This window comes from Euprymna scolopes, chromosome 6 (assembly GCF_053919585.1).
Source record: "Euprymna scolopes isolate OS-2025 chromosome 6, ASM5391958v1, whole genome shotgun sequence".
Taxonomy (NCBI): domain Eukaryota; kingdom Metazoa; phylum Mollusca; class Cephalopoda; order Sepiida; family Sepiolidae; genus Euprymna; species Euprymna scolopes.
In genome coordinates, this window is record NC_136487.1 from 16,848,767 (window position 1) to 16,862,213 (window position 13,447).

At 33.9% G+C, this 13,447-nt stretch overlaps 1 protein-coding gene across 1 annotated transcript in view; it reads left to right on the forward strand.

Moving 5' to 3' along the window:
- LOC145277457 (kinesin-like protein KIF28) overlaps positions 1-12,819 on the forward strand; it is a 118,531-nt gene extending 105,712 nt beyond the window's left edge. The window contains exons 22-24 of the mRNA XM_080128820.1: positions 4,946-5,074; positions 9,554-9,724; positions 12,662-12,819. Of these exons, the coding sequence (XP_079984946.1) occupies positions 4,946-5,074; positions 9,554-9,724; positions 12,662-12,775 (414 nt within the window). The 3' untranslated portion in view covers positions 12,776-12,819. The remainder of the gene's footprint in view (positions 1-4,945; positions 5,075-9,553; positions 9,725-12,661) is intronic.
- Positions 12,820-13,447: the final 628 nt, after the last annotated feature.

The following is a 13,447-nucleotide window of genomic DNA, read 5'->3' on the forward strand; positions in this document are numbered from 1 at the left end:
GCTCAGTTTGTTAAAATGGAACACATGTGAAAGTAGAGAAAAGTTTGATTCTTTTTTTCAAGAGAATGTACAAATTATTTTTTTTTTTTTAACAGATGTTAAGAAAATAAACAGAAAAATACTTCTATCATTAATTATGCAAAAAAATAAATAAAATGTTTATTTGGTGTTTCAATATGCTTATAAATTACGATAAAACTTGCTGAGTATGCACTGTTTTACGGTTGTTATAAAAATGGAACGGAAACTTAAATTTCGCTTCATTTTAATCTTTCTTAATTTTTTAATTGTGCCCCCCCCAAACGAATATAATCAAAACAGTAACATTCAACAATTGTACTTTATGTATATAAAACACAAAATATTTATTAAAAAAAAATTTGAAAAAAAAAAAGTTAATAAATAATTCCATTTTTAAACGAAAAAGTCAGTTTACCTAACTTACTGTATTAATGCTATTTTTTTTAAGCAAGAAAAAAAAAGGTAAATATCCAGATACGCTACTACAGAACACCGACCACTCTAATTTGTTTTTTTATAGGTAATTGAGGTCGCTGACAACGACTCTGATAGTCAAACTTGGGGCAAATTTACCGTTCGCATGGTATTTACCCCTGAACCCACGAACTTCTTTCCACCATTTTGCAGCTTCCGTTTATGCTACGCGTATGCATGCTGTAGCATAAACGACGGCTTCACCAAGCAAACTACGTTGGGGGGAGGGGATTTTTTTTTTTCCAGGACATAGAATTTTCTAATTTTCAAAAATACATTATAGCACTTTTTGGGCAGAAAATTTAAAATTAGCTGAAAAAGAAATAAAATAAGAAAAGGAATGCACACCAAGTTGGAGTAGGGGGGGGGGGTAATTTATCTGTTTTTTTTTTTTTTTTTACCTGGAACATCGAATTTTCAAATTTTCCGTAAGTAACGCACCGACATTTACCAATTAGAACACCATTTAACATTTTCCGAAGATTTTACTTTGTACATTGGGGGCGCGAGCGGGGGGGGGGGCGGATGTGATATTGGGGCGCGCAAACAAATTAGAGTGGTCGGTGTTCTGTAGTAGCGTATCTGGATATTTACCAAAAAAAAATATTTAGGTTTGGCTATAAATTCATAAGCTCATTTCACCCTAAATAATTTAGGTGACTGAAATAGGAATCTAATTAAATCTTTAATTTCCTGAATATTATGCTAGAATTCATTTTTCTTCGAGTTATATCGAATACATTAATACGGATTTTAGGGGCTTTTTTCGTAATGTTACTGTAAAAATTATTTTTTATTGTTACAAATTACGATGCTTTAAAAAAAGCAAAAATAAATTCTTGCGTTTTTTATTTACTACTGAAAACCATAACTTTAGTAAAGGTATTTTTTGTTTAAACAAAATAAAACATTTTCACTAAGAGTTAAGTAAAAATAATTAGTTCATTATATTCTGCGATCATTATTTGAAAAATACTGCAATTTTCATTAAAATTCGTTAATTTTCTGATTTTTGGTGAATTTTTAAGTAAAGGGAGGAGTCAAAATGTGTATACACTTTGAGCGTTGGCACACGTGTGGTTAATTTAAATTAAAGTTCAATCACATGGTTACATTATCAATAATCATGTAATTTAAACCCATTGAAAATTTACCGATATTGTAAACACATTCTGTTTACATTAAGCCTGTGGTGTTTTTTTAGTGATGCAATGTTGGGGTTTTATTACTGTACACATAGATTCGAAAAAGTTGTCAAAAAACAAATATATAACAAATAAATGTTATCAAAGGCAAGATAAGTTACTTTTCTACCTAACTGGATATATTTTTCGTGTTTTTATTCAATGTAACATGTTTATTCAGCTCGAAAACCATACAGTGTTTACCGATGTATTGGAACATTCGAGATGGAGTCTGATTCTCTCTTTAACACGGTAAGTTTGGGAAAAGATGTTATAAATAAAAAAAAACGGATAAAATACTGTTAAAAACTCGCTCAATACATGTTACTGTGACATAGGTTGACATATATCCGGCGGGTTTTTAATAGTATTTTGTATAGTTTTTTTTATTTATAGCACCTTTTTCCAAACTTACGGTGTTAAAGAGGGTGTGAGACGCCATCTTGAATTTTCAAATACATCGGTAAACACTGTATGTTTTTCGAGCTGAATAAACATGTTACACTGAATAAAAACACGAAAAATATATCCAGTTTGGCAGAAAAGTAACTTACCTTGCCTTTGATAACATTTATTTGTTATATATTTGTTTTTTGACAACTTTTTCGAATCTATGTGTACAGTAATACAAACCCCTTCGGAGGTTGGAATGCCCCCACCCCCACCTAAAATGTACTTGGAAAAATCGATTTTATAGTGAGATTTAAGAATGGTTAGTCGAAAAAAAGGTGAAAAACAAAACAAATAATCAATAAATAATTGTTACCAAAGGCAATAAATGCTACTTTTTTTTACTTACATGAATGAGTTTATTTTATGTTTTAAAGTATTTTCAATCGCTTTTCGGGTTTTCTTTATTTTTTAATAATCTAATGCGGGTGTGTGGGTGCCAAATATCTCCAGATTTTCTAAAATTCCCTGCTAGATTGCAAACGAAATCTCCTGATCTAGCAGGAAAACCGCTAAATTGTAACACTGGTCACGTGACAGGAAGCGGTAATAAATAATTGTCCCTAAATAAAAAAAATGGCCTCTTGGTACAAAGAAAAATACCTATTTATCATAGAAAAATTAAGTGTAATGTTATAATTAAAAAGAAATATATAAAAACACACATGGATATAGTAAACATATTATACCAAAACGTGGAAGCCATCCGTCCAGTGGTTTTTTAGACAATTAATTCCGAACGAACCAACATTTACATTTTTATATATATAGATTTAATAAAATCAACAGTAAATTCTCTACAGTGCAATATAGACCACAATGTATTGTGAACTAAGTCACTGTGAGAAGGCATATGAAGGTTCTTTCCAGTGCACCATGGTGGGTTCCTAGCTAGAGTAGGTAATCAATCGGTTTAAGTGGAAAAAAGTTGATTTCAATAACAATAAATATATTGGAATTGTGTAGCATTTGTATATCTTCATTCAATCCTCGACAACGTCGGATCTCCCTACTAATATATATATATATGTATATATATATAAAACAATTTTTTAAATAGTTTAATAGTGTCAGACTAGAAATATAAATATTTCATATTATAGAAACCATTTTAAATGCAGTGAAATAAACTCTTACAAATTTATTAAAAAATCATTTTAAAACTTTTCTTTCAGAGCATACAATTGTTTCGGCCTACCACAAAGATATTTAGAATTTTCGCAATATTTGATATATTTATCTTTTCTTAGTAAGGCCATCAGTGTTCATATAAATAAATAAATAAAATGACAAGCAACCAAAAAGAAAATGCGTTGCACTCCACATTCATTTTATAATTTGTATTATTTTTTTCACAAAGTTTTTACATGCGTACACTCAAATTGTAGCATCTTATTTTCCTATCATTTACAGGCAATTACGTTTCTGATTTTTTTTTAGTTGAGGATTGATTATTTGGATTATTTGTATTCTTTGAACTGTTCTCACCTTATGTTATTTGCACAACGTTTCAATGTCACCTCAAACCTTATTCAGGTGTTGTTAGATATAGAGGTGTGGCAACGTACATTTGAAAGTAGAAATGTATGCGCACACACACGCACATTTAGATGAAGTTGATCTACATTTTTGTGTCCCACAAAAATGACAGAAAGTGTAATTAAATGTAAACAAAGAACTGTTTACATTCCAAGGTCAGAAATTATAAAATGCGCAATGTAGAATAGAAAAGAAGAGTGTAATATCTTGATGTTTACAATTCCAGGAATGTCGATTTTGAGAAAAATAAACAACAGAAAAAACAGAAGAGAGCAAACTGACATGATTGACATTTCTGTCAGCGAGCCACACACTAACCCATCTCTTTTTTTTATTGATGACCTAGAATCTTAATTGTAAATAAAACTTATACTTAGAAACTCGTCTCTGCGTTAATCTTGAGAATAGTGACAAGAATTGTCAGATGTATATATTATATAAATTATATATGCATTCAACAATGCAACAGTGCATCTTGTCAAACTCTGAGAATCTGACAAACTCAGGAATCTTTCTGTTGAACTCGGGAATCTGTACAAAAGTCTAAATGGAACACTTTATTTAATCCACGAGGGTAGATTGCTCTCGTTTTGTCATCCTTAAGCAATTCGCAATTGTATTTTTGAATGTTGTCCACATTGATGATTGAACCCTCAACATCCAAAAGAGTGTAACTTTACAACCGAATTTTACCATTTATTCATTATGCCACAGGCTCATGCAATTCCATTCAAAATTCTATGAAGAAGGTCAGAGGTTAGATCGACCGAAATGTAAAAATAACACTCAAAATAAGAACAATAATGTGAAGAATCCAAATAATTCAGATTTAAGATAAACATATCGACTAACTTTTATTGTGTTGGTCTTAAGGTTTTTCTTTTTCCTTATACATATATTATTCCAGTAATTATAGGAATTATGAAAAAAAATTTCAAAAATTACCTGGCAAATATACCTTGTGAACAAAATGCAAGGGAGATTCAAACAATTGCACTTAAAGGGAAGGTTACAATCTTAAAACAATCTCTGTTGGAATGTATGAGATAGCAGGTGAATGTCTGCCATCCAGTAGGGTGCCCCATCTCCACCTAGAACAAAATGATAAAGAAAATTTATATATATTATTCATTTGAAGTTTCGATTTCAGATTCTCTGTGGAACCTTTAGGAACCTTAATACTAGATAAAGAACAAAAACAAAATAACCTATTGAATTTCTTATATTTATAGAACTTTCTGTTTCCTTAAAACTGTTTACCATTTTACTCTTCCAAGCAACTCTGTGTGGAATGGTCACAAAGGCCAGAAGATGAGCAGCAATACGAACCTTTCTGGAGAGCCATTTCAGCAGTTGCTAAAAGCACAGGAACCAAATTGCGCACTAATGTCCGCAAATCCAGTAAGGTAAACTTTAACATTGACGGACAATTTTTGCACTAGATTTTTCTGTATGTATTGTACAAAATTCTTTTATGTTGAGTTAAAAAAAAAAAAAAAAAAAAAAAAGTCATTAACTGATTTCATGGATATATGGTACATGTATATGTTTATATAGTTTTGTTGTAAGTATAAGTGGTCTCATAGTTGATTGAATCACTGAAACTAAAAATACTTAAACACAAATACTTAATGAATGCAAATAGTTCACAAGTACATAAATACACATTTATTACGAATTGAAAATTGTAAAGGATAATGTAACATTACAATATAGAACAACAATAACTTGGTACTCATTTTAGAAATGGTTAGAGTTCTACTGTCTCTCGTGAAAACTATTCCTACAGGGAGGGGGGGGGGAATTAACGTGGCTTCCCTTCTCCAGGCCAAGACTCACTGTCTGTGTGTGTGTCCCTTTGCTCAGATTCCCCTACAGTTTTATATATAGGATTCACTCCTAAACTAACTAACTAATAATTAATAATTATAAATTAGGCATAAGAGTGAATAATGTCAGCTATATTTAGTTTAATTTTATGATAAAGATATGGTGGAAACCGTTTGTGGAAATTCAGATACCTTCAAATTGTTGGGAATTGTAAACAATATATATTAAACATCAAATAATAAATATCCCCAAATGTTAGTTTCTTTGAGGTATTTTCAAGAGTTTTTAATGGACAGAATATATTTCAGAGTTGAATTTGATCAATAGTTATAAGACACTAGTAAAACAAAATTCGGTGCTTGCTAAGATACAGTCAACAGATTGATTTAAAAAAATAAAAATAAAAAAATATGTTGTTTTAAGCAAAAACAATATTACGTACGTAATTGTCATATCAAAAATAGTAATATGTCTAAAAATTATGAAAATTCATTGAGTAGAAAGTTATTCGTGGGTAAAAGTAATTTTTACGGAAGACTAAAATTGCATTTTTCTTAGATTTCATAAAGTAGACAATAAGACTTAACACATAGGGAACATAACTCGAACGTAAAATTTAGACATTTGTAGCCTATAGCAATAGACATTTACTAAAAACATTTGCAGCCTATAGCAATAGACATTTACTAAAAACACAATAGCAACTCAATGAATCTTCGTAATTTGTAGATATATCACTATTTTCGGCATGAAAATGTTTTTTTTTTTAATTAAATTTTCAACAACAAACAAGAAACATTGCCACTTTGATGTAGGGGGCTACTATCAGGGACATAAGCTACAGGGGTACTATGAAGGAATTTGGGCAGCAAGATGTCGGTTCATGTTACATTTGAACTTCTGCATGTCAGTACAGTTGGGGTTTAAAAGATGTACTTTCAGATAATGAGTCTTTGGCCATTGCTATTGCTGGTAGAGAAGGTTTCTTGTAGTTATTGAAGGAAACAAGTTTAGTCTTGGCAGCATTGAATGTGACCATCCATTTATGTCCCCATTCCACTACAGATCGGAGGTCATCCTCTAGTGTTTCTGCCATTTCTTTAGATATGTGTTCATTCGTCTTCCTGTTGTGTTTGTTATAGACCGTGGTGTCATCAGCATATGTACCCATCTCACAGACAATTTTGTCAGGGAGGTCATTTATGAATGTTAGGAATAATAGAGGTCCAAGGATAGACCTCTGAGGCACTCCTGCATTTATATCATATTGTTTAGATGTACAACCATCGAGGACAACCTGGATTTTTCTCTTATCTAAGAAGAATTTAATTATGTTAAGTATTCTTCCAGTGATACCATATGATCTGATTTTCCTGAGAAGACCTTCATGCCATACCCTGTCAAAAACCTTAGATATATCTAGAGCTACCGCTCTACACTCCTCTGATTTGTCAAATGAATAGTATATATGCTCAGAAATTACAGTTAGGATGTCTGCCGTGGAACGGGTTTGCCTAAATCCATATTGTTGGTCAGTCAGAAGTTTAGCATCTGTAAGGTTATGGACTAGAGCTTGGTTAATTATGGACCCAAATATTTTGGCAAAAAGTGGGAGGAGGCTAATGGGGCGGTAATTTGCTGGGTTAGTTCTTTCGCCAGAATTCTTGAAAACTGGTACTACAGAAGCAGTTTTCCAGCAGTCAGGAAAGCAAGATTCATTAAGGCATTTGTTGTCAAGTTTGGAGAGAACTGGAGCTACTTCAGCAGAGCACTTTTTTAATAGCACAGCCGGGATGAGATCAGGTCCACATGCTTTTGAAGTGTCAAGGTTTTTTATGATAGCATGCATTTGAGAAGGGGTGATTTTCAGATCGTCTAGTGTGGTGTCTGTCTGCAAAGGAAAGTCAGGGAGGGGATGGTTAGCAGGGTCCAATGTGGAGTTAGAGGCAAACCGACTGGCAAGCATGTTAGCCTTCTCAGTTGCAGAGCAAACAACCTCATGATGGTTGGATAGTGGAGAATTGTGTCGCGGTACGCTTCATAATGGTTGCTATTCTGCTGTGCCCGTCATTAGTTCCACTGTAAACAATCACACATACACCGTTTAGCAGCCTATGACGTCATTTCCGCTGGATGCTAAAAATAGTAACAACTCTTTCTCGTTCTGATCGAATAAGAAAAAACTTAAATTCAATCTTTTCTACGCTAAACAAAATTGAAGAGACTTTGTTTACAAAACAAATCAAAAGTAAACAGAATGAATTCCCTTTGGAGGCTTGATTTGTTGTGAGTGATTTACCAAGGAATTAATGTTACTCGTTTGTTTCTTTATTGAGAGCGGCGAATGATGTAACAACCTCATCGCATGAATACAGCACGTCTGTCGCAAAAATTTCAATTCAGCAGAGGGAGCAGGAGGATACTAGGACTTTCAGCAGCAGCAGCAGAAGGAAATCGAAAGCCTTTTCCACAAACTCAAAGGGTTTTTTCTTTTAGGGCTAACCTTCCGAAAGTTTTACTTTCCTTTTTTTTTTTCTCCTTCACTGCCTGCCTGCTGTGTTCCTGCACACTTCCAGTCCGTGGTCCTTCCTGCTTCTGCAGCCTTCCAACCAGTGGTGCCTCTTGCTCCTGCAGCCTTTCAGCACCGGCTGGCGTCAGGCTATCTACCTCACATACCTGCCAAAATCCGGTCCGCCTGCCAGATACCACTAACGTCCACCTCAGCAACCTGCTGAAGCTCTCCTTGCTAGATACCACCTTAGCAGCCCACTGAAGGTTTCCCTGTCAGATACCACCAACGTCCTTCTAAGCAGCCCGCTGAAACTTATCCTGCCAGATCCCACTGACGTTCAGCTCCTGATAATCATCCTTTCTTTTTTCACCCCCCCTTTTTTTTTTGACAATCATTCCTTTTAGGTGTCACTAAACAAGGACGGTTACTACTGTCCTCTTAAACTAAACATTGTGCGTTTTGTCATTCTTTTTCTTTGCCGTTCCCTTCCTTCGTTTGTATCTAATTTTGTTGTACGGTCAACCTGTTTTTTATAACAACAAAATTACGTAATAACATTGTCTTTGCTTAAAACGACATAAAAAAAAAAAAATTGATCTGTCGACTATTTTAACAAGCACTCAAAATTCCTTCAATCACAGTTTCTTTTTAAGACCCCTTAAGCTTAAACCTTACATTTTGGACGTGTTCTAGAATCAAAATCGGAATAGTAGCTAATTAACAAAAAAAAAAAAAAAAAAAAAAAAAAAAGAAAAGATTTTCATTTTTTAGGGGAGATAACTAATAGAAGTATAAACATTTCATTATTATGGAACTCTGGAGTTCTCTCCCTTGAAAAAAATGCCCTGGTAACTTGATTTCCTAATAAACATTTTAGAAATTCTAAATTTGCGAATATATTATCTTGGATTTTATCACTTTCAAATTTTCAATATTCATTAGTATCAAAATATTCATTAAGAATCTCAAACTGTTGTTTCCAAAGAAATTAATAGTGCACTTTTGCTATTTATTTTCAGAAACTAGTTTTGAAAAATGAATACATCATATGGGAGATAACTCCGAAGTTATTCAACGATTTAAATTTTTATTTGAATTACCTCCCTTAAAACCATTTTTATTTAAGTAAAAAAAAAAAAAATAATATGTGTGATATTTATGTATTCCTTCTAAAAAGAATCTACATTATTTCTACAAGTGTATTCTCGTGACAATAGAATTGGTCCCAAATCTAATCGCTTTTTTAACTTTAATCGAAAAAGGTAACATTTAAAATCTTTTTTTTTTTAATTTTTTTTATTTTACTTCCGTAAGTTTTAAGAGATCCTGGAGCTAACACTTGATTCTGTTATGATTTAAATTTATATCCGAGGAGGGCTCTTTTAAGAATAGATTCTGTTCCCTTTATGGCTGCTATCTGTATTTCATTACAGTGTGTGTGTGTGTGTGTGTGTGTGTGTGTGTGTGTGTGTGTGTGTGTGTGTGTGTGTGTGTGTGTGTTCGTGTTCGTTCAATGTAAACTTTCTTTGATTATTCCCGCCAGGGTGGTGGTTCCGAGTCGTCTGTCGATGATCAAGAGGAGACAATCAGTTTATATATATTTGGTGAGGAAGAGAAGTTTTTGGCTGCTGAAGCAAAAGAATCAGGCGGAATGATCGATTATTCCAAAGTGGTTAATCAACATTGCGCAAACAACCTCAAACAGAAGATGAGCGTAAGATTTTTTTTTTTTTTTCTACAAGATTTTTACCTTGAAAATATTTTTGTCGATTTGTAAAGAAAAGTAAAGCTCAATATTTCTTCTTCTCATAATAAAATAAAAAGGAGTTAAGCAACAAGATGTTCATGTTAATTTTTTTTTTAATTTTCACCCTACACAAGGCACATTGCCACGTTGATGTAGGGGCTACTATCAGGAACATAAGCTACGAGGGTATTAACTAGGGAGTTGAGCAGCAAGATGTTGGTTCACGTTACACTTGAACTTCTGCATGTCAGTACAGTTGGGGAAGCAGAGACCCAGAAAGGAATTCCAAAGTCTAGCAGTTCTGGGGAAGAAACACCTGGAGTAGACAGCTCTCTTACATCTAGGGATCTCTACTGTGAAAGGGGTGGGATTTAGCTGCTTGTCAGGTTTGTTGAGGATATTTACGTCGAGGGGTTACAAGTGCTTGCAGTTCATCAGAGTATTCACCATTAAAATACTTGTAGAACAGGCAGAGGGATGCAACATTTTGTCAATGGGACAGAGGCTGAAGCTTAGATGACAGCTCAAGACCTATCAGGTTGGCGACTCTTTTGAACCTTGTCTAGGAGCGAGAGACTAGTAGCAGATACACGAGTCCAAATATGACAACAATACTCCATTCATGGGCATCAGCATATATACTCATTTCACAATTTTGTCAGGGAGGTCATTTATGAATATTAGAGGTCCAAGGATAGACCCCTGAGGTACTCCCACATTTATATCATTGTTTAGACGCACGACCGCCGAGGACAACTTGGATTTTTCTCTTATCTAAGAAGCAATAGAAGAAACTATTAGTGCAGAAGGCTTTCCATAATCTAAGGACCCCAACAGTGAAGGAGTGAAATTTTGCTGCTTGTCAGGTTAGTTAGAGAATATACATGAAGGGGGGCACACATGCTACAAGTTCATCAGAGCACATTCCATTAAAGTACTTGTAAAGCAGACACAGGGATGCACCATCGCAGTGATGGGACAGAGGTTGGAGCTTGGTCGACAGTACAGGAGCTATTAGACTTGAGACGTTTTTTGGTATCTTGTGTAAGATGGAGAGACTGGTGGTTGATGCACCAGCCCAGATGTGACAGCAATACGCCATGCATGTTTACTTGATTGTTTACAAGCTGTATTCTGTATGAGCATTAAATGGCCACTGAAGTGTTGATGTGCCAAAAATGCTGATGTTTCTTTGGCCATGTTTATAGTTGTAACAATCAAACACCAAACAAGAACATGCCACAATGCTTCAAGGAACTTACAATTAGTGATGGGATGATTCCAATATTTTTCCCCAATTCTGATAAAATTACCAATTCAGATTCTTTTTAAAATTCTAAATATAAAGTGGGTTTTTTTTTTTAGGGGGGGGGGGGGGATTACGGCACAAAAAAAAAAAAAAAAAAAAAAAAAAAAAAAAAAAAAAAAAAAAAAAAAAAAAAAACATGTAATATATATTTTTAGAAATGTAAAAATACACTTCTTGGAGGTGATCTTAAGATGTTAGTGCTATTGATTGCTTTAAAAAAAAATATATTTATCATTTTATCGTTAATATGAATGATGGAAAATGAAATTTTAAACAAAAAATAGAAACCACAAAAAGAATTGGATTTGGCATCGGAAAATCAATACAAATTTTTCTAATTTTGATACCCCAAAAGTTCTGATTTTTTTTTTAATTATTCATTTCAATTCAGATTAATCATCCCAACACTACTTATGATGAGTTAGAACGAATGTATCTGTAGTGTGGTATAGATGATGGCCTGGTTTGAATCTACCAAAACCCACATTAATTGATGTAATGAATACGAGTGCATCACAAGAATATGATTGGTTGGTAAGTCATAAATACTGACTGGTAGAACCGACTGGAGAAGATGTTGAAAGCCTGACACTTAAGAATGTCAGCTCAGACATAAACATGTGTTTTATCTATTTAAAGAAAAAATATATATCGTTTTGACTTTCTATATAAAAAAAAATTAATACCCAATTCTATCGTAGCTCGACCACAAAAATGATCAGCAGATCACAAAAATACAACACAATCAAATTTTAGTAATTGTCTGTATTTTTGTGATGAGGTTGTTTTCATTGATTGAGATTGTCGGACTGACTTCCTCATCTTGGTTGTTATAGTCACAACGTTTCGGCCGTTTCGGCCTCCGGCCTTCATCAAGTGTTTTGTATCAAACTGAGGAACCGTTTGCTATTATTACGGGGGTACCGTGTTCATAGTTGCTGATTCTGTTTTGAATGTTACTTTTCACTGCCTTCGTTCAGGATTGAACTCAGCACCTTTGGGTAACTGTAGGCTTTGATACCACTTGGCCATATGTCACTAGGACAATTCTTAGTTGGTTTTTGTTAATGTTAAACCTATGTTGTTATTCAAGGTTTTCTCTCTCTATCAGAGGTGTTCAAATTGCATTCAGCTCTATGCTTGGTTTGCTCAGTAGGTTGTTATGCCCGAGCATGTGAGCTGTTTCTTTAAGTTTTCTCACATATGGCCGAGTGGTCCTAGACGTTGTATCAAAGTTTACAGTTACCCAAAGGTGCTGAGTTCAATCCTGAACGAAGGCAGTGAAAAGTAACATTCAAAACAGAGAATCAGCAACTATGTCCCAGAGCCTAGCTGGAGTCCGAACATGGTACCCCCGTAATAATAATAAAGGGTTGGGTTCAAGACTCCTAACAAACGGTTCCCCAGTTTGATACAAACCACCTGATAAAGGCCGGAGGGCAAAAATGGCCGAAACGTGACTATAACAACCAAGATGAGGAAGTCAGTCCGACAATCTCAAACAATCAAATTTTCTTCTGCAATCCAACTTTTTTTTTTTTTTTTTTTTCATAATTAATTTTTCCATTTTTTTTTCCTTTCAATATTTGTTACAGTTGACGGAAGAATATTTAAAACATTGCAGCGAAGAGAGAACGACACCCGGTGACTCCATTACGTCAGGAAGCCAAGAGAAAATACGAAACAGTATTACGTGTTCAGTCAGTTAAGGACTTGTGTTTTTGTTTGAAAATAAAAAAAAAAAATTTTTCTCAAAATTTTCTAGAGATACAAAATCAATTTGTTATCAGACGAATTATCGTGCCCTGCATACATTTTTTAATTTTCATTCGACCCAAACAAGGTATATTGCCACAGAGACATAACGGACTATTGTGCTTTAAGGCCAGGTTAAAAAGGGGCAATCCAAGTGAGGAGTCGTGCAGTAAAATGTTTGTCCACATTACAGTTAACTTTCTGCATCTTGGTGCAGTAGGGGAATTAGAATGCAGGAAGTGAATTTCAAAAGAAAGCAATTCAAGGAGAGAAGTTATGAGAGTAGAAAATGTTCCATCATCTGGGAAACTTCTACAGAGAAAGGATGAATTGAAATTTTTATCTACACAATGATCGTGCAGAGTGCTTAATGCAACAAAATTTAAACAAAAATTTTTTTAATGAAATATTAAGTAAAAATGCAAAAAATCTCTATATATATATATTTTTTTTTTCAATCATAAGTTGAAACTGCCTACGTGCACACAATCTTCAAAACAACGCAAATTCTATGAACCAGAGAGGGTTCGACTGAGCTCCAATTTATGATCCCCCTGCAAAACATTCATAAACACTCCTCTAGCTACAACCAGTGAACAACTTCCCTTCACTTTCAGTTTCTAAAG